The 23,148-nt window shown below is 44.4% G+C and overlaps 1 protein-coding gene and 1 long non-coding RNA gene across 8 annotated transcripts; one reads left to right on the forward strand and one right to left on the reverse strand.

Moving 5' to 3' along the window:
- Positions 1-924: 924 nt before the first annotated feature.
- Positions 925-19,885, forward strand: LOC131511627 (caspase-14-like). Of its 6 annotated transcripts, none has more exons than XM_058729468.1 (7): positions 925-1,458; positions 3,004-3,056; positions 4,322-4,471; positions 7,500-7,725; positions 8,200-8,316; positions 16,475-16,584; positions 17,212-18,141. In XM_058729468.1, exons 1-7 carry the CDS (start codon positions 1,104-1,106, stop codon positions 17,512-17,514), a joined length of 1,314 nt encoding a protein of 437 aa, XP_058585451.1. In that variant the 5' UTR covers positions 925-1,103; the 3' UTR covers positions 17,515-18,141. The 6 variants fall into 6 exon arrangements, with proteins under 6 accessions (XP_058585451.1, XP_058585455.1, XP_058585454.1 ...); XM_058729472.1 differs by lacking the exon at positions 17,212-18,141 and adding an exon at positions 14,584-14,681 and having other exon boundaries at positions 16,475-16,578; XM_058729471.1 differs by lacking the exon at positions 17,212-18,141 and adding an exon at positions 17,064-17,185 and having other exon boundaries at positions 926-1,458.
- Positions 7,641-23,042, reverse strand: LOC131511631 (uncharacterized). Of its 2 annotated transcripts, none has more exons than XR_009261630.1 (4): positions 22,888-23,042; positions 13,420-13,505; positions 7,918-8,186; positions 7,641-7,767 (listed from the first exon to the last, which is right to left on the reverse strand). It is a non-coding gene; the product is annotated as an uncharacterized LOC131511631 (long non-coding RNA). The 2 variants fall into 2 exon arrangements; XR_009261629.1 differs by having other exon boundaries at positions 7,641-7,780.
- Positions 23,043-23,148: the final 106 nt, after the last annotated feature.

Here is a 23,148-nt window from a genome sequence, read left to right on the forward strand (position 1 = left end):
ATAAAATCTTTTTTAAAAAGGGAGTTTTTACAGTTGGCTTACTAGAATCGGGATGCAAACAAGGTCATGAGTTTCCTTCACCAGATCTTCCACAGGGTAAGTAATTTTGGGGCAAATCACAATTAGAGTGAGCTCCTGAGGTCCCCAGCAAGTCAGGGAACTGAGCAGCAGTGACAGTAACGGGCCGTTGCCAAGCTGAGATCTGCTCCCCAAGGCAATGTCCCTTCCACGACTCCCAGGCTGAGCAGTGTGCATTTCCAACTTCTTGCTGACTTCAAATTCTCAAGCCTCAACCTTTTTCACGTCTCCCTCTCCAATGAAAGCTGGCTCCAGGCAAATAGCCTCTAGGTGTTATTTCAGCGTCCTATTTCAGCGTCCAAGTGGGGCCAGTGGTGTCGGTAGCTGATAAACACTCCGGATCAAACTAGGCTGCACATTGGAATCACCGGAAGAGCTTTTAAATGTTTTTTTAATGTTTATTCATTTTTGAAAGAGAGAGACAGAGCACAGGTAGGGGTGGGGCGGAGAGGGGCGGGCGGGGGCGGGGGGAGGCACAGGATCAGAAGCAGGCTCCAGGCTCCGAGTTGCCAGCACATAGCCCGACGCGGGGCTGGAACTCACGGACGCGAGATCGTGACCTGAGCCGAAGTCTGACGCTCAACCGACTGAGCCACCCAGGCGCCCCTCACCTGAAGAGCTTCAAAACGGCTGATGCCTGGGTCTGCCACCCAGAAATCCGAATGTAACCAGCCGGGACTGTGGCCTGAGCTCGAGGAGTTAGTTAGCCAGGTGACCCTAACGCGCAGCCACGGCGGAGACCCACGGAGGAGCCCCCGCCACCAAGCTCTCCCTACCCGGGCCCCGAGGGTTAAGCGGGAACGGGCGGGTGGGGGCGGGGCCTCGAGGCAGGGGCGGGGCCGCAGAGGAAGCCTGGCGGGATCTCCAGGTCGCGGCCGCCAGCCCGCCCGGCCGTAGCTAAGACGAGCGGAAACGCCTCCGTTTTACAAAACAAAGGCAGAAACGGGAGGCGTGCGCGGCCCGCGGGGCTGAGACCTCGGCGGTTGGCCCCTCCGGCCCGGGCGCTGCAGCATCTTTGGGTGGCCATGGCGACGAGCCTTGGGAGCGGCTGGCGCTGGGGGTCCGACGGCCGCCAGGCGCCTCCGAAGATCACGCCGACCGTGGAGGAGCTGCAGAGCCGCGTGCAAGAGACGCTGGACCTGCTGTCCCCGCGGGAGCTGAGCCACTTCCGCGTCCTCCTCAAGACCGTGGACGAGCGGCCGCGCGTGAGCCCCGTGCGGCTGGAGCTGGAGGGCGACAGCAAGGCGGGGCTGGCCCGTCTCCTGGCCCAGCACTACTACCTGCCCGCCGTGTCGCGCGTTCTCGTCAAGGTGCTGCAGCAGCTGCGCCGCGCCGACCTGCTGCCGCGCTGGCAGAGCGCGGAAGACGACGACCGCCGGGGTGAGCGGGGGCCCTGCCGCGAGCCGGGGCTGGGGGCTGGGCCCGGATCGGCGGCCGGGATGGGGGGGCGGGGTGGTGGCGGCCGGGTTAGGGGGCGGGGCCCGGGTGCGCGGCCGGCGGTCCGGCGGAGGGGCGGAGCCTGGGTGAGAGTGGGGACAGCCGGGCAGGGGGGAGAGGTCCGGGTGATCTGGGGGCTGCCGGGGCTGGGGGCGGGTTCCCGGGCAGCCCGCGGGGCGGAGGCTAGCGGAGCCAGGGGCTGGCGGGTGCCCTAGGACCCAGGTGACGCGCGGTGGGAGGTGGGAACCTTGGGTGAAGCAGCCCGTAGGACCGCCATCCCCAGGCGCGGAATCCGAGTGATCCGTCGAAGAGCGGCCATCAGGGTTTACGAGCACATTTTGGGGGTCGGCTCAAAGAGCAGATCGACTCAGCGGCAGGCCTGAGATGCTTCGTTAACGACTACCTTCAAGAGATTATATGATGTGGGAGGTTTCCAAATGATGCAGTGAGAAGCCCAGTGTTGGAAACCCCACTGTCACACCTCCAGGGGGTGTATTTATGGAAGGGGTGGCTCTTCTTGCACACCATGAGACCATTTGCCGTCAATCTGGGAAGATGTGGCTTATGATCAAGAAATGTAGTATGGAGCAGGTTGAGGGAGGTGGGCCCCCCCCCCACCGGCCCGATTTGATAAACGGATGTGTACATAATGTGTATGTGAGAGAGAGGAGAGAGAGGAAGCAGCACTTACATGGGAGCCATTGAGATAGACAGTAAAATGTGCCGTCGGTGACCTCTGCCATCGGCATGCCTATGATCTGATTGAGCTTCTAGGTGTGTTACTGTTGCTGATTTTGTTTAGATTTGTAATGCATCACAACTGTAATGGCCCACCACACATGGCCGACAGGCAGAATACTGGCCCTTGTGGAGCCTTGACTCTCCCTGCTTTCACTGCACCTACAAAGCATTTGTGTCGTCCCTCCTCCCAGGTTCGTTGGTCATGTACCACTTCTGCTATCACCTCTTTAGACTGTTGGCAAAGTGGGCTTTTTTTTCCAGAGTCATCCAACCTACACAATATTATGGCTCTACACTGGAGGCACCCAATACATGTTGGAATTAAATGCTAAGAGATTATGCTATTTTTTTCTTTTTAATGCCTGGTTCCTTTACTTCAATTTTCCCCTTATTGATGTCTTAACCTCCTCTCCAGGAAGTACATGTGCAGTAATATGTCAGTTAGACCTTGTCCCTTTTTATCTCTGGCCTGGCTCTTCCTGCCCTTGTATCCCACTGCGGCCTCCGGGAAGCCTGTTTTAAGTTTCCAGCCTCATGAGTTTGCAGGAAGGTGTTCATAATCCAGGGAACCTGTTCTAAAGCGAGGTTGAAGCCTGCTGGACCCCCAAAACGTAAGAGGCAACAGAATTCCTTGGGAGGAGCTTCCTGTTAACAGGGATGACAGTGGATCTTGATTAAAACTTAAAAAATGGGAAAATAATAATGTGTTTTTTCTGTTTTATTCTCTTTTCATGAAAATTCATGCAGAGATTCCAAGAAAGATTCTAAAGAGAAGCTATGACTGCGTGGATGGCGAACTGGTAAATATTTTTGCTCTCACTCCAGCACCGCACACTGGTTAGGAAAGATGGTATTTATTTAGCCGCTTGAACTGCCATTTTAACATTTTTTTGTGTGCTGTTCTTGTTGGTTAAAGACTATCTGTATGGTTTTCTCAAGTGGTCATATCTCACTGCTTTTTGCTATGAGAGTGGAAGATAAACTTGAGCCAGTTAAAACCACTGTGCGTGCATTAACCAAACAAGGTAGGAACTGCTGTTATTTCTGTTTGACAAGTCAAGAAAAGTAAGGCAACTTCAATGGAAGTTCAATGCCTGGCTGTATGGCCTTGGACGACTACGTACATTGCTGGTTCTAGCGTTTGGTTTTTTTAAGTTTTACTACGGAAATTTTGAACAAATAGTAAAGTGGGATAGAAAAACGAATCTCCCCAACTCCAGCCCAACATACTTATGACCCTGCTTCAGCAAATTAGAAACATAGAGCCAATCTTGTTTTGTCTGTTCCCGCTCCCATTATTTTGAAGCAAATCCGGATAATCATGTCCCTTTCATCTCCGGACACTTTCGTGTGGATCTCTGAATCTTTAGCAGGAGAAAGGAAGGAAGGAAGGAAGGAAGGAAGGAAGGAAGGAAGGAAGGAAGGAAGGAAGGAAGGAAGGAAGGTTTTGCAAAACATAATCACAATACCATCATTCTACCTAAAAACAACTTCCTTAATGTTTGCAAAGAGGCAGTTAGCATTCAGATATCCTTGACTCGTTCCTATGTCTTTTGCAGGGGGGTGGTTTGAATCAGGATACAGATTCATACAGGGCCTACACAATTACAGTTGTTTGCTTTGTGCCTTGAGACTCTTAACTTAGGATGCTTCTTCTTTCTTTAGCCTTTTTTCTTGTTATTTATCTATTAAAGGAACCAAGTTGTCTGTAGAATGTCCCACATTCTGGATTTTGATGATTGCAGCCTTGTGTGGTCATTTACCGTTTCCTCTGTCCGCCATATTTCCTTAAACTGATACTCTAGCTATATGTAGGAATTTAAAACTGAGATTGGCCTATTAGTCCTAGTCTGAGGAAGATATTTGAAAGGATTATAAATCAAGTCATGACTCCCCCCACCCCCGTTCCATAACTAATAAGAGAGACAATCAGTGTTGCATCCCTGATCCAAACTGGGAAACCTCACCATCGATCCCTAGAGAAACTCATTATTTTGTATCTATGACACATTTGGATTTCTGAGTTTGGTTTGGTTTAATTATTGTTGGCTTTCCTGGAAAATAGGACTGTTACGACCTGAGTGGCAAGCGGAAGGCTTTCCTCATGTGTGTGGAGAAGAACAGACCCGGGGCTCACCGGGACGTCATGCTAATGACCGAATGGCTTGGCCAATGCCAGTTTGAGCATACTTCGTGCATCGATCCCAACAAAATGGTAAAAATAAAAAACAATGAGGAACCTAACTTGGATCTTCCAATTTTCCTTTCTTTTTTAAAAAATTGGGTTTTAGGGGTGCCTGGGTGGCGCAGTCGGTTAAGCGTCCGAATTCAGCCAGGTCACGATCTCGCAGTCCGTGAGTTCGAGCCCCGCGTCGGGCTCTGTGCTGACTGCTCAGAGCCTGGAGCCTGTTTCCGATTCTGTGTCTCCCTCTCTCTCTGCCCCTCCCCCGTTCATGCTCTGTCTCTCTCTGTCCCAAAAATAAATAAAAAACGTTGAAAAAAAAAAAAAAAAAAAAAAATTGGGTTTTAACACCTGGTAAGAATCAGGACCTACCTGCTGCTCAATGACATGTGTGTCCTGATAAAACTCTTGATGCTTTTGTAATTTTACGTGTGCGATACCCTACCTCCCCTTCCAGTCAGGCAGGGACCTCTTGGGCTCCAGTCTTGGCTAGGGCCCTGCAGTTGAAGAGGGAAGGGAACCCCAGAAGGCATCCTTGGCAAGATGGGCAAGGGGGCCAAGGACAAGGCGGAGTCTGGAGTAGGCAAGTTCCAGAGCATTTAGGAGCAGGAAAGACCAAGGAAACCCCTTTGAGAGGTCATCAGGAGGCAGGCCAGAGGGATTCCAGCAGCATGAGTCTTTGTGGGACTCACTTGGAACCCTGGGAGAAGCGTGGGGAGGGAGCCGATAGCACTGGGCAGAATTGCGTTGTGACTTAACTAGATTGTACTGAAAAAAATAAGGTGGAAGAGGATGGTGGGAACTCCATTTGATCTCTTTGACCTTAGCTGAGACATGACTCAGACCTGCCCTTATTTAGGGACAGTAACATAGGAAAGCCCTTCTTAGATCCCAGGAGTCACTGCTAAGGAATGTCAAGGAACAGCATAGCATGGGGTTGTGGATGCCACACAGGCTGCCTCGGCTGGAATCCTGTCCCTTGCTAGTTGCTCCCTTAAATCTGGTTCTCATCTGAGGGTGACTTGTCCCCCTCATTTGGCCATATCTGGAGCCATCTCTGGTTGTCACAACTGGAGGGTGCTACCATGCCCAGAACAGCCCCCACAGCAAAGAATTTTCTGGCCCCAAATGTCCTTTCCCCAAGGATTGGACCAGAATCTCTTCATTTTGCATGGTTTTTAATCCTGTCCTTTTCATTCAAATGGCAGAAACTGCCAATGTTCTTTTAGTTTATGCTCCTCAGGGTCTTAAGTGGTTACTGTTCCTGGATCCTGGCAACGTTTATAAATATTTAGCAATGTCACTGGCAAAAGTATTTCATTGTTCGGAGTTTCGTTTTTCCGATTCTTAGTTTGGTTAAACATCCTTTGGCCATTTTTTTTCCTTCTGTAAATTATCTGTTCTGTCTTCCTTTGCCCTTTCTCCTACTGGGTGGTCTTTTTCTTGTTCTTATAGTTATTTTCCTGGATATTATTCATTTACAAAACGTACTGCAAATATGTTTCTCTTACCCTGTGACTTGATTTTTTGTTGTCCTAAGTCATATGGAAGTCTTTTTTTTTGTGAGTAAACTTGTCAGTCTTTCTTGTCAGCTTCTTGTTGTTTGTGTCTTGATTAAACCCCATGCCTTCCCAACTTAGAAAATGCTTAAATTATTTTTCTCTAATATTTGCATAGCTTAAGGTTTTCCTTTCTACTCTGGAATCTTATTTTTGGAACAGTGTGAAGTTGGAAGCCTCACCTTATGTCCAGATGGATAGTCTGTTGTCTCAACATTTATTGAATAATGTGTCCTTCCCCCACATACTTAAAACTCTGCCTTTATTGTGAAATAAATTCCCATATATAATTCGATTGGTTTCTAGAATCTAAAATATTCCATTCATATATTTGTTTATACCTAAGCCAGTATCTCCCTGTTTCATTCACCATGATTTTTAAGGATATTTTGATGCCTGATAGGGCTATCCCTCCTCTCTCTCTCTCTCTCTCTCTCTCTCTCTCTCTCTTTTTCTTATGAATATGCTTGGCTCTTCTTGAGGATTGTCTGTCCTCTGTGACCTGGAGAATAATCTGGTTAATTTCCACCGAAACCCTTTGGGATTTTGATTGCCATGACATTGAATTGAGATTCATTTGGAGTGAATCAGCAAATCAATAGTATTAAGAGAAGCGTGGGCATGTCATGGTTCATTGTCGCCTCTTCCCTAAAGCTTTATCCTTTCTTCATTTAGGTTTATTCCTAGGTATTGTCCTAGTTTGGGTGTGACCGTGAATGGGACCCCCTTTTCTGTTATGGGGTTTAAAAGATTGTTGCCAGGTAACCGGAGTGGGGGGTGGGGGGAGAGGATCTTTGATCTTTGTGAGTTAATCTTGTATCCAGTCAGCTCACTGGCCTCTGGTTCCAGTAGTTACTTGGTTGATTATTTCGTATTTCTAGAAAGTCATGATATGTGTAAAAAATGAGTTTTGGCTCTTTGTTTACCATACCCTATTTAGACTTCATTTCACTTTTACATGCTTTATTGAAGGGACTGGAATCTTGGCTACAAGGTTTAAGGGAGCAGTGATGGCCGCCATTCCTGTCTTGCGTTTCTCTCTAGGGGGCTCGATTCTGATGAGGCCTCTCCATAGGTCCTGGCAGGTGTATATTATTGGCAGATCCCTCCATCCCCTTCCATTTCTAGCTTATTGAGGGCATTAATTTTAGAAAACAATAACTTTATATGTTAAAATAAGTTAATAATATAAAATTTACATACACTAACCCTTTGGGGAGCTATCATTTTGTTGTTGTTTTTTTTGCAGTAGAGAATCAGAAATGCCCTAATTCTGTTAAACAAGAACCAATGGCACAAACAGAGATTACGGGAATTCTGAGAGCAGCCAAAAGGGAAGGGGCAAGTTCAGGAACTGATATTTACCTCATACGAACCCTGCCTGAGATGTAGTTATTTTCATATTTGTCATATCCTCGGATTGCCTACTGAAAAGAACCATCTCCAGCATTTCTGATTTTACTTCCCTCCAGTTATTTTGAATATGTGATCCTATTTTACAGGAGTTACTTGGGAAAATATCATCATTTCGGGATGGACTCAATGAAATTAAGGATGATGTTGGCTGTTGCCTTGTTACTCTTATGTCCCACGGGGAGAAAGGCTTTATTAAGATGAAAGATGGTGAGAGAGTCAGCCTGGAGGACATTTTTGAAATGTTTAATAATAAAAATTGTCCGGCACTTCAAGAGAAACCAAAGATCTTTATAATCCAGGCCTGCAGAGGAGGTGAGTGGAGACTTCTTGGTCCAGTCCTGTGTCTAGGGCATTCTCATATGGATGACTGAGAAAAGAAAAAGAAGTTACAAATATTTATCTGTTTGTTTGTTTACGATCAGAGGCCCCTCGGCTGATGTGACTTTAGTTGTGTGGGGTACTAGAGACTTTGGGCTGGAAGGAAGGGACAGAAGGGACACTTACCTGGGATGGAACCATTAACTCTGGCTGAGGAATGGTCCCAGTCACTCACATCATGGGGTAGGCCAGGGAGCCTCAGATCTGAGAGAGATGTGTGCAGTTCCCAAGGGCCATCCCGCCGTCCATGTGATGCCAGGCGACCTGCGGGGCCGATATCCGACTTCCGTAGCTTCTGTGGCTATTCCTTCCTCTTCTGGAGGTGCAAGCTTGTTGGGACGTTGCTTAAGGGTTCCTGGTGTCAATGGCGCATTACTGTAGTGTGTATTTTTGTTCTCCAAAAAATAGAGAAAAGAGATAATGGTGTTGAGACAGACGATGAACCCATGGAGTCTGATGACGTATCTGAGAAGAGGAGGCTGCCCACATTCAGTGATTACTTCATCATCTATCCTACCCAGGCAGGTGAGACAGTGAGGGTAGATGCCAGTGACACACACTTTCTTCCAGAAGGTTTAAGTTATTCGTGATGATTCTCAGAATCTTTTTTTTTTAATTAATTTTTTTTTTTTTTTTTTTTTTTTGAGAGAGAGAGAGAGAGAGAGAGAGTGTGTGAGTTGGGGAGGGGCAGAGAGAGAAGGAGACACAGAATAGATGTGCTTATCATAATTAATGGCACAGTGAATACAAAAAAAAGAAATTAGATACTATAATTACTAATATATTCTGCTAATAATATTATCATCATTGTTACTAATACTATTACTGATAATAAGTTAAAGTCCAAGAGAATCTGTGTATGCGAGGGTGGACTTGATTCGCTTGTGAGGGGAAACAAAAATGTTGGAGAGATAGAATTAAGGGGTCCAGGACATTTCTTTAGTTTTTTTGTTTTGTTTTTTTTTTTAGGCTTATTTTTATTTAAAAACAAAATGTTTGTTGGTTTATTTAGAGAGAGCGAGAGCACATGCGAGTAGGAGAGGGGCAGAGAGAGAGGGCGATGCAGAATCTGAAGCAGGCTCCAGGCCCTGAGCTGTCAGCACAGAGCCCGATAATGGGGCTCAAACTCATGAACTGCGAGATCATGACCCAACCTGAAGTTGGACGCTTAACTGCCTGAGCCACCCAGGCACTGCTTTATCTTGACTTGAAAAGAGGATTAAAGTAGCTTGCAATATATATATATATATATATATATATATATATATATATATATTCCCTCTCTATGTGGAATTTGATATAAAATGTGAGTGAAGAAATGCAAGCAAAGGAAACTAAGGGCCACCACTTAAAATGAAACCATCCTTCGTGGTAAGATGCGAGAAACTTCCCCACTAGGGTTAGACGAAAGATCTCACTCCTTGGTTGTTTCTCCAAGAGAGATGAACGCATGTGGCCTCACAGAGACTGGCACACAAAAGTTCATAGCAGCTTGATTTGAAATAGCCAAAGACTGAAAACAACCCAAGTGACCATCAACAGGTGAGCGAATAAACAAATCCTGGTGTGCCACACGTGGACTACCAGTCAGCGATGAAAGGAAATGAGCTCCTGATATAAACTAACTGCAGAATTATTATGGAACAGTTCAGGGTCAAGGCGAGAAACCTCATGCTCCAGTTTTATGGAACGAATGAGTTTTATGACTGCTGGACTGTATATACATTTAAGGGCTAGAGACTCAGTATTGAACAGAAGAACTAAAACTCTCTGCCTCCACGGAGCTTCTGCGCTAGTGGGGGAGACAGACGAGAAACACAGAGAGAAACTATATGTTGTGCTACTTTACGATCCCATTTATATAAAGCTCTGAAACAGGCAAAACTAATCTGTGGTGCAAGAAGTCAGGATACTGCTTGCCCTCAGGGCTGCAGAGTGTGGGGGGTGGTAATGACCAGAGGGGGCAAGGAGGGGACTTCTGGAATGCTGGCATCATCTTGTTTCTAGATGGTTCTAGTTATGGGGTGTGTTCACTTTATGAAAGTTTATGGAGCTATTCTGTACCCCTAAGGCTTTGCACACTTTGCTATGGGATGGTTCCCTTTCAGCGAAATCTTTACCAAAAATAAATAAAATAAAATAAAATAAAATAAAATAAATAAATAAATAAAATACAATAAAATATGTTAAATGCTGATAAGTGCTACGGAGAAAAATAATGCAGGGATGAGGGTTATAGGGAGTGTCGAGGGAGAGGAGTGGAGATGGCCGTTTTAAAAAAAAGATGTGTAGAGATGTCCCCATGGAGCAGCTGATTGTTGTGTGGACATTTGAGGGACATGAGAGAGGGACCTATGCAGATATTTGAGAGAACTTGTGTTGTGACATAAGAATACTTAGGATATAGGGACGCCTGGGTGGCTCAGTCTGTTGAGCATCCGACTTCGGCTCAGGTCATGATCTCACAGTTTGTGAGTTCGAGCCCCGCATCGGGCTCTGTGCTGACAGCTCAGAGCCTGGAGCCTGCTTTGGATTCTGTGTCTCCCTCTCTGTCCCTTCCTGCTTGTTGTCTCTATGTCTCTGTCAAAAATAAATCAACAGTAAAAAAAAGAATACTTAGTATATAACAATAATAAAAATTCTATGTATACACAGACCACTAGAATAGAATAGAGAATGTACACGCAGAACCAGATATGCAGGACAACTAGGTATGTGACAAGCCATCACCAATTCGTGTTGAAAAAATGGGCTGTTCAATATGTACTGCTAGGAAAACTGGCTTCTCTGTGGGAGAGAAACAAAAAATTATTTCTTGGCATAGGATTCGTTGTATCTTTAATCACGTGAAATGTCCAGTAAGTCTATAGTAATGCTCCTTTTATCTCTAATATTTGTGGCTTCCTTCTTTTAATCTTGATCAGTATTGCCAGTGGTTTCATTAAGAACCTATTTTTAGGGGTGCTGGCCTTAGCATCTGGTTAAGCATCCGACTTCGGCTCAGGTCATGATCTCACAGTTTGTGAGTTCGAGCCCTGAGTCGGGCTCTGTGCTGACAGCTCGGAGCCTGAGTGGAATTCTCTCTTTCTCTCTCTCTCTTCTTCTCTCTCTGCCCCTCGTGGGATTTTCTCAATCTCACTCTCTCTCTGCCCCTTGCTCACTTATGCCCTCTCTCTCTCAAAAAAAAAAAAAAAAAAAAAAAAAGAACCTATTTCTGGTTTTGTTCATTCTCTCTAGCATAGGTTTTTGATTTCGTTAATTTTGATTTCATAAATTTTCATTAAAATTTCCATTTTTCTTCATTTGGGGGTTTCTTCTACTCTTCTTTTCCCAACTATTTTGGTTAGATACTTGGCTCATTATTTTCTCTCTTTTCAAAAAATAAGCATTAAGGGGCGCCTGGGTGGCGCAGTCGGTTAAGCGTCCGACTTCAGCCAGGTCACGATCTCGCGGTCTGTGAGTTCGAGCCCCGCGTCAGGCTCTGGGCTGATGGCTCGGAGCCTGGAGCCTGTTTCCAATTCTGTGTGTCTCCCTCTCTCTCTGCCCCTTCCCCGTTCATGCTCTGTCTCTCTCTGTCCCAAAAATAAATAAAAAACGTTGAAAAAAAAAAAAAAATTAAAAAAAAAAAATAAGCATTAAAAAAAATTTTTTTTTAACATGTATTCATTTTTGAGAGACAGAGCGCAAGTAGGGGAGGGGCAGAGAGAGAGGGAGACACAGATCTGAAGCAGGCTCCAGGCTCTGAGCAGTCAGCACAGAGGCCTATGCAGGGCTGGAACTCACAAACTGTGAGATCATGACCTGAGCCAAAGTCAGACACTTAACCTACTGAGCCACCCAGGCGTCCCCAAAATATAAGCATTTTCAAATAATCTCCTCTGAGTACTGCTTTTACTGTATCCCTCACATTATAACATGTAACTTTTAAAAAGTGTTTATTTTGACAGAGAGAGAGAAAAAAAAGAGAGAGGGAGAGAGAGACCCTCCCTGATCTCATGCACCAAACTGTGAGACCATGACCTGAGCTGAAATCAAAAGTCGGTCGCTTAACTGACCGAGCCACCCAGGTGCCCCAGCTATTAAGATATTAATATTGAGCTTGGAACTAACTACTTTAGTAAATGGATCTCTTAGGTATTTCTTTTGGCCTAGGAGTGCTGTGAAAAAATTACTGAGACACTAAGGGCACCATGAACTGAGAAAGTTTGGGATCTTCTGCCCAGAGGAATCTCCTGCACATGTATATACATGGACAAGATGACCGACTGTCCCAGTTTGCCTGAGATGGAGGGGTTTCCTGGGACTGGACTTTTCAGTGCTAATACCAGGAAAGTGATGAATGGGGCTGAGTCGAGCACTCTACTCTGGGCACTCCTTTCAAGTTGCTTAGTGGGGCAAATAAAGGGGCAGGAATCTAAAAGCCACTGGGAGTGGTATATTCATACTGTAGAATACTGTGCCGCAGTTGAAAAGAATCATCATGGTGAAGTTTCAAATGCAACAGTTAATGAAAATAAGACAGCTGTGGGGCATCTGGGTGGCTCAGGTTGTGATCTCACAGATCGTGAATTTAATTTCTTGGGCGTGGAATGAGGCGGGAGGGAGACTTTGCTGGATTCCTTTTATAATTTGAATTGTGAACCATTTGTATTTGAGTCCATTTTTTGTTGCTTTTTGGATTCCACATACAAATGAAATTACATGGCAGGTCTTCCCTGTCCTGCTTATTTTACTTAGCAGAATACCCTCTAGTCCATGTTGGCAAGATTTCTTTCTTTTTTATGGCTGAGTAATATTCTCTTGTGCATATGTGTGTGTGTGTGCATGGGTGTCCATGTAAGATAGATATACATCTATATTTTTATCTACTCATCTATTGATAGATGAATTGTGAACCATTTGAATGTATTATCTATTCAAACAATGGATTTAATCACGGCTTGACTTTTGGCTAAGATCAAGGGCAAAAAAGATGGATTTAAAACATTTTAAAGTTATCCTCTTTTAGAAAGTAGATTTCAACAAAATTCGGGCTTCCAACATCTAGTTCACCGTTGAAGTTTATACCAGCTACCTGACCCCTGTGAGTTCTAGAGCCTGTCCCTCCTGGCCTGTGACCAAGCCATCTCACCTATATATAAGAGAAGCTATAAGGTGTTCATGTGTTCATTGGCTACTTGTTTTCAGTCTTGTGAGTATTGGAGTTCTTGTTCTATGGCCAGAGTCATCATCTAATGCAATGTTGGGGGAATCCCGGTCTTGATGACTTTTTAATTTGACCCTGTTTGGTAAATCTGCGGAAATTCACTAGCTTTCAGCCCGAGTCTAAAGTTCTCCAGTTTTACTCATCAGACTCATTTTTTTGTGGCCTAGAGTCTGTCCTGAGGACTGAACCCATGGCCATGGACGACAATAGCTGATTATTTTCAAAGTGACAAGAAATGTATAATCTTTCATTTAATAAGATGCTTGGCAGCTACACTGATTTTCGCTCTGCTGACTGGCACATCCTCCACGGGGTTGCAGACCATGTTAGGTTAGAGGCTTTCAAGTGTTATTTGCCACAACCTACAGGAAGAAAGAGCTATGGTGTTGCATCAAATCTAATGCCTTGATTGTAAGACATACCATTATTTTGTGTCCTCAGGGAGCTATCAATTAATTACTCTGTGACACGGAAGAGATTATATAGCACATCCAGATTTCAGAGATGCCTAAGTGGGGGGGGGGGCAAAAACTTCAATATTAGAATTGATAAAATCTACACTTCATTATAGTCTATCACATATATTTATGTAAAAGTATAAATACACATGTAACACACTAGTTTTATAAATTATAGCTACCCTTGCTGCATTGATGTACTTTAATATTTTCTACTGTATCCCATTTTATCCCATTTTCAAAAAAGGCAGTTTCATTTTTTTAAATTAATCAATTAATTAATTTATTTTGAGAAAGAGAGAGAGAGAGAAAGTACAAGCGGGGAAGGGGCAGAGAGATGGAGAGACAGAATCCCAAGCATGGGATGAGCCATGGGGCTTGAACTCCCAACCATGAGATCATGACCTGAGCGGAGATCAAGGGTTGGATGCTTAACTGACTGAGCTGCCCAGGCGCCCCTAAAAAATACAGTTTCAATATGCTAAATTGATTTGTTGGCTGATAATTGGGCTGCAACCTGCAGTTTGAAGAACACTGGATGGATTGTCAAACATTGTGATGTGGTGTTTCTAACTCAGATTTACTCCAAGAGGGACAATACTGAAGTTGCTGTATGGTTCCTATACTAAACAGATATGTTTTGTGGATTTGTTTACAACTTTATGGAGATATAATTGAAGTATGAGCTGTACATATTCCACCATTCGAACAGATGGAAGTATATGTTCATGACACCATCACCATGATCAAGATAAGCAAATATTGCCGTCACCGCAAAAAGTTTCTTCATGTTTGAATCTGTCCCTACCTCCATCCCCATCCCTGAGTCACCACGGTTGTGTTTTCTGTTACCACTGATTAGATTATATTTTCTGGAATTTTATATGGCTAGAATTATATAGCATGTAGGTTTCCTCCCTCCCTCCCTCCCTCCCTCCCTTCTTGTCTTCTTCCACTCAGCATAATGGTTTCGGGTTGTACCCATGTCGTTTGTATATCAGTAGCTCATTCCTTTTTATTTCTGAGTGGTATTTAGTTGTGTGAATATAACACAATGTTAACACAATGCGCTCAGCCATTCACTTGTTACTGAACATTTAAGTTGTTTCTAGGTTTTCCTTATTACAGATGAAGCCGCTGTGAACACACGTGTGTACATCTTTGGGCGTATGTTTTTGTTCTCCTTGGGTAAATACAAAGAATGGAATGGTTGGTTCACATAGTAGGTGTGTTTGACTTTTAAAGAAACTGCCAAGTTGAAAATTCTTTTTCAATGTGGTTGTATTGTTTACATTTCCGCCAGCAGCGTATGAGAGTTCCAGTTGCTTCACATCCTCATTATCAGTTGGTTTGATCTGTTTTTAAATTTTAGACAGTCTGATGGGTATAGAATAGTATCATCTTGTAGTTTTAATTTGCATTTCTTGGAGGCCTAGTGATTATCTTTTCCCGTATGTGTTGTCCGCTCACATATCTTCTTTTGCTAAATGTCTGTTCATGTGTGTTGTCCAATTTTTTATTGCGTTGTTGGTTTTCTTATGAAGTTGTAAGAATTATTTTCTTTTTAATTTTTTTTAAGTTTATTGATTTTGAGAGACAGAGGAGGGGCAGAGAGAGAGGGAGAGAGAGAATCCCAGGCAGGCTCTGTGCTGTCAGCACAGAGCCCAATGTGGGGCTCAAGGTCACAAACTGTGAGATCATGACCTGAGCCGAAACCAAGAGTCGGACGCTTAACCAACTGAGCCGCCCAGGCACCCCTGAGAATTATTTATATATTCTGGATACAAGTTCTTTGCCTGGTATGTATTGCAAATATTTCTCCCAAACTGTGGCTTGCTTTTCATTTTCTTAATAACGTGTTTCAAAAAACAAAAGTTTTTAATTTCGATGAAGTCCAAATTAGCATCTTTTTCTTTTGTGGCTTATGCTTTTTGTGTTCTAAGAAACCTTTGCCTATATTGAGTTTGCAAAGGTGTATCCATGTTTTTTTTCTGTTCCAACCTAGATTTATTATCAGAGGGTACGATTTTGATATTCCCATCAAATTTCCACACTAAAAAAAGACATGTTTCATGTTTTTTACTAACTACTAATAAAAACAATTCCACTAAGTTTTTTTGAGGACCCCAAAATAAATTCTATACTGATGTATTTGGGGGATATTTAGCTTAAGATCCTATAGCAAAAGTCAGAAATAAAAAAAAAAAAAATAGACGGGGCACCTGGGTGGCTCAGTTGGCTGGTCATCTGACTCTTGATTTCAGCTCAGGTCATGATCTCATAGTTGGTGAGTTTGAACCCCACATTGGGCTCTGCACTGATAGTGCGAGCCTGCTTAAGATTCTCTCTCTGTCTCTGTCTCTCACTTCCCCCACCTTCAAAAATAAATAAACATTAAGAAATATAGAAAGAAGGGATAAATGAAGGAAATATGGCAAAATGATAACTGTTGAATCTGGGGGATGATTATATGGGAGTTTGTTAAACTTTGCTTTCTCCTTTTGTGAATATTTGAAAAGTTTTATTTAAAGATTGATAGAAGGGGCGCCTGAGTGGCTCAGTCGGTTGAGCGTCCGACTTCGGCTCAGGTCATGATCTCGCGGCTAGTGAGTTCGAGCCCCGCGTCGGGCTCTTTGCTGACGGCTCGGAGCCTGGAGCCTGCTTCAGATTCTGTGTCTCCCTCTCTCTCTGACCCAACCCCATTCATGCTCTGTCTCTCTCTCTGTCTCAAAAATAAATAAAAACGTTAAAAAAAATTAAAAAAAAAAAATTATAAAGATTGATAGAAGAGAACTGCCCTCTTGAGGGGTTACATGCTGTTGGTCACAGGAGTCCCCTGGGAGGCTCAGTGCTTCCTCTTTTTGTGTCTGTGTCTCTTATGGACCCAGGCCCACTCCTATTAATACAAGAATGCTTCCGTATTCTCAGTTCAAAACCATTTTACAGGTTTCACTATGGGTAAAAGAAAAGTTCGGTGCAACCAGAGGAGGAAAACACATGAAATATTTTCACTTTGTAGATCACGTTGCTTTACGGCACCCTCGCACGGGCTCGGTGATGATTGAAGCGATGGCTGAGGTCTTTAAACAGCATGGAAATAAGTGGCACATCGCTGACTTTTTCACCAAAGTAAGTAGATTCTAAGTGAACACGTGCTTCATTCATGTACTTGATTGGAGCATTTTCATGAGGTTGGCTTTACCCATGAAAATATGAGAGATACTGAAAAGCTGCTTGGAAGTGATGGGCTGATCATGACTTACAATGACTGTAGCATTCAGAAAACAGGGTTGAGCCACCTGCCGAGGGAAACAGAATGACACCTTCCGTTCCTTGCTAATAGAAGGGCATTGGATATTAGGTGAGCTTTAAAGACCCTGCCTGCTGTGTAGCCCACCATTGCAGCCAGCTTTGGCCCGACTCAGCACCCCTAGAGAGGGCAGAGCCTTAGGACATCTCTAAGGACAGACTCCAGTTCACATTTGTCTCCCCAGCTTGTAGCCCATAGTAAACATTCACTGAATGAACACGTGCTCGATAATGGCGGTTGATGTGCACACAAACCCTAGTTTGGAGAATGGCCCAATTATTGTAGTTTATCGTATCAGGATTGAAGAGAAATTTTCTTCTCATTCTGAGAGGTTTACGCCCACAGAGAGCTAATGAGAAGAGATCAGAGAAGCGCCCAGTAACAGCGAGGCTAACATCGATTGCGTGGCTCACTCCACGCCAGTTGCCGTTCTCTGCGCTTCCCAGATGCGAATCCAGTTAAGCTTTCCAACACCCCTCAGGGACCTCCTGGGATTCACATCCCCTGTGACAGATGGGGGCGAGTCGGTGGCCGAGCTGGCACCCCAGCCTGGGCAGAGTGCTTCTAGAGTTCATGCCCTAATCACAATTACATATGAATTACTCCACACCTGCCCAAGGTATGGTAACTATTTTTGTTTCTTTAAAATAGAAAGATTTAATTTTAATAATTTACATATGATGCTTAACAGCCCTTCAAACTCCTTCTCACCTCATTTGAGGTCAGAGTTGGGTGGGGGTGGGACGTGAAAGGGAGGGACCACAGACAATTTTGACACTCATTCCGACCATATGCCCGAGTATTTTCTATTGCTCAGTTTCTCTGAGAAAACAGTTTCTTGTCAGCTTCTCAGCAATGTTATAATAAAGACAGATTTGGCCAACTGTAATGGAAATCCATTGTAGCTAAGGCTAGCTGAAAAATTGTTTGGCTGACCGACGTTCATTAAGCCTTTACCGAACACCCTTTATTTTTAAAGTGCTTGCTGAGTAGACACTGGCAAAGAAAAAAAAAATCCATAAATGAGCATGATGGGGCCTTTGCATTGAAGGCCCTCACGGCCCAGTGACATGGAAGGGTGGCTGATGTGCTCACAACCAACCCTGGGATTATAGGGCCACGGGGTGCTTTGGACATAACATAACCCAACCCTTTCATTTTACGGCGGGTTCCCTTGCCTACTAATCCCCAGGGGCAAGTCGAGACCAAACCCAGGTCTGTGGACCCTGGAGTCCAGACAGCTGCATTCCAGACACTTGGGGGGCCATGCTCCTTCCACCGCCATTTGCATATTGCTTTCCGAAATGCATAGAATTCTGCCATTTCACGCCGTAGGGTTGACTAAAAGGCTTTCGCTCAGGGCTTTTGAACAGTCTGTACTTTAATCCTCCAGGTGAATAACAGAGTGGTGCACACTGAGTTTCATCTACACGAGGAACCCATAAAAGTGTCACTTGTCATGGAGTCGACTTTAACTAAATCTGTGTACTTTTGACATCGGGAGGATGAAAAACCAAGGGCTGCTTTATAACCGACGGTGTAAAGAACAGAGAGCATTTGTAGCACGGTTCTAATGGTTATCATTTGGGGTTATTTCTGTCACCAGTTGTACTTCTCCGGTTTGTTTTGCAAATACGTGGTATTTTTCCAAGATTGGGCCATGTATAGTTGCCGCTTGTAAATAATTTGACTTCTTTGAAAAGATCACTGTTTTTGAAAATGGGCTTTCCTGAGCTGTTACCAAAACAGGGAAGCCCAGCTCGATTTGTGGACCATTTTTATAATGTGCTTCCCTTACTGATTACACTCCACCCTCTCCTACTTTGGTGCTGGCGTTCATCCTTGTTTTCTTGGCTTAGTCTTCAAGAGCTGTCTCTGTGTAGTCCTGTCCTGGCTCGCCTGATTTCCCCCATGTTGTTGTCTGCAGCCAGACTCGTCTCCTTTTTGACTCCATAAGCTGTTCTCGAGTCTGACCCGGGGGTCTTCGTTTGTACTTTGTTGCCCTTGATGCCTCGTGTTTCCACCCGCCACCCATTCCCCAGCTTCTCCCTTGCTGCGCGGTACCTCTGAATGCTGTTTTCTCTGCCTGGGATGCTCTGTTCCACTCCAGTCCTTTCCGCCCCTCCGGGTTTGGTTCAAGCATCCTTTGCACGGGAAAGTTTTTCCGCCAAGGCCTCATGCTAGGTCAGCTCTTTCCGAGTGCTCTGCTCACAGACCCAGTGCTTTTCTTCTGCAGCATTTAGCACCACTGTACTTAAAGGACTGTGCAGTGGCCACGAATCTCTCTCCAGTTCAGTCATAAGCTCCAAGAGGCAGAGGCTGTGTGTCTCATTCATTGCTGTATCCCAGCTTCCATCGGTGCCTTATGACATAGAGAAGCGATGTGATGAATGTTTGGTGAATGACTAGTCTCTTTTAATTGTTTTGTCCATTCGTCAGACCTCGCCTCATTACCTCTGTGCATCTGGCCACCTTCCAGCCATCCCCACCTGGCTGGTTGTCCTGTGGTGTCTTTAACTCCCTAAGTTGGAAGTCAACCTACATTTCCCTTAAATCTCTTTACAAAACCCATCTCATTGTTAATAATCCTCTGACTCCCCACTGCCTGCGGAATATACTCAGATTGCCCTAGGAGAATATTCCAAGTCCTTCTCTGTCAGGCCTGTACTGCCCGTTTGTCCTGGGTCTTGACCACATGGGGATGATTTGTCCTCCCCTCAGGCATCCCCTCTCAGAATCAGGCTTGTGGGTTAATGAATGTTGAATGAATGCTCTTGGCTATGTTCATTGAACAATGAACTATGGTTCATTCTCTCCCTTCCGCCTGAAGCGTCCTTTGTTCTGTGTGCTTTCTCTACACCACACATTCTTTAGGGTGCGGCTTGGGTCCCATCCCACCAGAAGGAAAACTGTATGTAGACTAGCGTTTACTTAGAGTTCACAAACTCCGGGCTGAAGATGAGCTTTCATTGTGATTGTGTTCTCACTTTTCGTGTAACTTTGGACTATACTAAACCCTGGTTTCCACATCATAAAAGGAGATTTGGCTCGGCTGAGAACTCATCCAGTCACTGGACTTCCCTGAACTTTGGCCTCTTAATAAACTGTTCATGAATATGCTGCAGGTGTGGCTATTCCTGATCCTAGAGGTTCAAGCTGGAAGTTGTGTGAGACCATTGGGCCTGTATGAGGATACAGGTGTTCGGTGAAAATGCTCTGAAGACTGAGGGTCACGATGACTGAAGCAACCCGGAATCTCCAGGCCTGTCTCCATTTCAGGGACAATTGTGTCCTTTTTAGTTAATGTGATTTTTCAAGTCTATATACGTGTGATTTAATTTTGAAAACTTTTGAGTTTTGATATGTGACTTTGTTTTTTTTTTTAATAGACCATTAAAACGTCACCTTGCTTCATAAAATATGAACATCAGGTGAGCCTTCTCTGTTCATTTTGCATCCTGTGCAATCCTGGGACGCCAGGCCCAGGGACTCATTTCAGGGGGACGGCAGCAGCTAACACAGGCAATAGCTCGTTTCCTGAGGCAGGTTAAGTGACTAGTTCAGAGTCCCAGTTAGCAATGCGGCAGTGCATGAAATACATTCCAGTGCATGAAAATACAAGACAAAAAGTGCCAAGTGAGAGAGAAAAGTTATAAGACAGAATCCTTTCAACAAACAGGCCCATGCCAGTTAACTAAGGGAATGAATGAGCTTTGGGGCAAAGGAGGGAACAGTTATTTTGGAACATTGCTCAGGCCACGGCAGGTAAGATTCCTGGAGAGGACTGGAGCATGGCTGGATACCAGACAAACAGGTCAAGGAGGAAGTCAGGTTAGAGAGGGAGGTGGGAAGGTGCCCAAGATGAACTTGAAGCCTGGGGCCAACTTGGTGTCCTCTGTATTCTCTCAGCTGTAAACCAGAACAGGGTCTCCTCTAGCCATCCAATGACACATGAAGTGTATCCCCCCCCCCAAAACTACAGTCCCTACCACAATTTTGCATTTGGAAAAAAACGTAAACCGAGTTTTTCTCTTTTTAAATATGAATGCCCAAGATCAAAAGTTTGCCAAAGGAAATTCCGAGAGTTTTATTTAAAAAGGGCACAGAGGGAGGGGAGGGGGCGCCTGAGTGGCTCAGTTGGTTAAGCATCCAACTTCGGCTCAGGTCACGATCTCATGGCTCATGAGTTTGAGCCCCGCAAAGGGCTCTGTGCTAACAGCTCAGAGCCTGGAGCCTGCTCTGGATTCTGTGTCTCCCTCCCCCACTCTCTCTCTCTGTCTCAAAAACAAAAAACAAAAAACAAAAAAAACCCAAACATTAAAAAAAAAACAGGCACAGATAAAAAATGTTGCAGAAACTTGTACAGACGACCAGGGACCCTGGAAGGTGGGGAGGACACTTAGCTGCTCGCTACAGATTTTCTTTGACAAGTGCCTCTTGGGCCATGGGCTCCCCACCGTGGTTTACTATAGTACCTTCTTCATTTTTGGACTTTTGTTGATTCATTTCCTCACCAAGGAGTTTCCTTACGTGGATTAGTTCTGAAGAGCAAAGTTGTTTTGTGAGAAAAATACTATTTTGTGGACAAACACCCAAACATAATTACAGTACAGTGTCCTTGCAACAAAGGAAGTAGTCCTGGGACTCCAGTGTGCATATGGGAGGGAGCTGTTGAGGTGGCTGGGGAAGCCCCTCCAGAGAAGTCATGTAATACAGTGACAGAAAACTGCCCCTAAAAGCCACCTGTTCTATTTTCCACATAGCTATTTTTTCTTTGGGAGCCAAAATGTCTCCAGATATTTTCAGCAGTTTCTAAGGATGCTTAAACCCATTCCTAAGTTTTCATTCCTTCTCTATCAGCTGCAGTGGGTTTTTTTTTGTTGTTGTTGTTTTAATTTTTTAACCTGTGTTCCTCAGAAAATTTCAAAAATGCTAAAAATGAGACGAAAAAAAACTCACCCAGTTTCTCTACTAGTATATTAGTGGTTCTTAGCCTGGCTACACATTAAAATTATCTAGGGAGGTACTTATAAGAATCAGATTTTTTTAAGTCCTGGGAATGTAATATACAACATGGCGACTATAGTTAATAATACCATATTGTGTATTTCACTGTTGCTAAGAGGGTAAAAGTTCTCATCACAAGAAAAGCACACTTTTTGTAACTGGATGGTGACAGATTTTAACTAGATTCATTGTGGTGATCATTTCACAATATATACAAATATGTTTTATGGCAATACTTCACTTTAAAAAATCAGATTTTTGGAGTGCCTGGGAAGCTTAGCCAGTTAAACCTCTGACATCAGTCCAGGTCACCGCTGATGAGTTCGAACCCCAGCTCAGGCCCTCTGCCTCTGCTTCTCTGTCCCCCTCTGCTTCTCCCCCTTTCCCCTCCTTCCCCCTCACCCGAGCATGCACTCTTTAAAAAAAAAAAAAAAAAAAAAAAAAAAAAAAAAAATATATATATATATATATATATATATATGTATATATCAGATTTTTATTTTTTTTTTTTTTTTTTTTTTTTAATGTTTTTTATTTATTTTTGGGACAGAGAGAGAGACAGAGCATGAACGGGGGAGGGGCAGAGAGAGAGGGAGACACAGAATCGGAAACAGGCTCCAGGCTCTGAGCTGTCAGCCCAGAGCCTGACGCGGGGCTCGAACTCACGGACCGCGAGATCGTGACCTGGCTGAAGTCGGACGCTTAACCGACTGCGCCACCCAGGCGCCCCTATATCAGATTTTTAAAATCTGGGTTAGGCATATGTTTAAAAGCTTTCCACGTGATTCGCAAGTGCAGCAAAGATGGAAACCCAATACATAAGTTAATAACTTGGCCGTCTCTTTACCATCATCTTTTAATGTGCAGGGCTTCAATTTTTTTTATTATTGAAGTTTAGTTAATACTGGCTTCAAGTTTTAAAAATAATCTCCCCCACCCTGCAGGTCTTTAGTGGCTGCATAGTACTCTATGAACGGAATGAATTTTTAATTACTCATCTATCGATATTGATTCCTTTTCCTCTAGAAAAAGAAACCTGCCATCTGTAGTGTTTTCCTTTTAAGTTTTTCAGGAAAATTTCCTGTAAGCGAACTTTCAAAATCTGAATTACGTACTGATAAATTGCTCTCCAAGAAACAAAATAACTTCTCCGGCTTTTGTTGAACGAATACTTTGTCACGCTGTGCTCAACATGGCTCCCTACGTAAAGACACTTCAACTTACGACAGGGACCAGAAAGCCGACTCGGCCTCCAGCGGCGGGTCCCTGATGAATTACAGCGGAGGTGGCCGCGCGCCGCGGAACTCCTTCGCGGCGCCGGAAAGCACTAACGTCGCAAAAGGCCCCGCTGGATTAGGCGGCCCATTCACCCTTCC

Source organism: Neofelis nebulosa, chromosome 5 (assembly GCF_028018385.1).
Source record: "Neofelis nebulosa isolate mNeoNeb1 chromosome 5, mNeoNeb1.pri, whole genome shotgun sequence".
NCBI lineage: Eukaryota > Metazoa > Chordata > Mammalia > Carnivora > Felidae > Neofelis > Neofelis nebulosa.

Coding starts and splice junctions, on each gene's coding strand:
- LOC131511627 (XM_058729468.1), top strand. CDS start 1,104: ATGGCGACGAGCCTTGGGAGCGGCTGGCGCTGGGGGTCCGACGGCCGC. Junction 1,459..3,003: donor GGAAGACGACGACCGCCGGG/GTGAGCGGGGGC, acceptor AAATTCATGCAG/AGATTCCAAGAAAGATTCTA. Junction 7,726..8,199: donor AATCCAGGCCTGCAGAGGAG/GTGAGTGGAGAC, acceptor TCCAAAAAATAG/AGAAAAGAGATAATGGTGTT.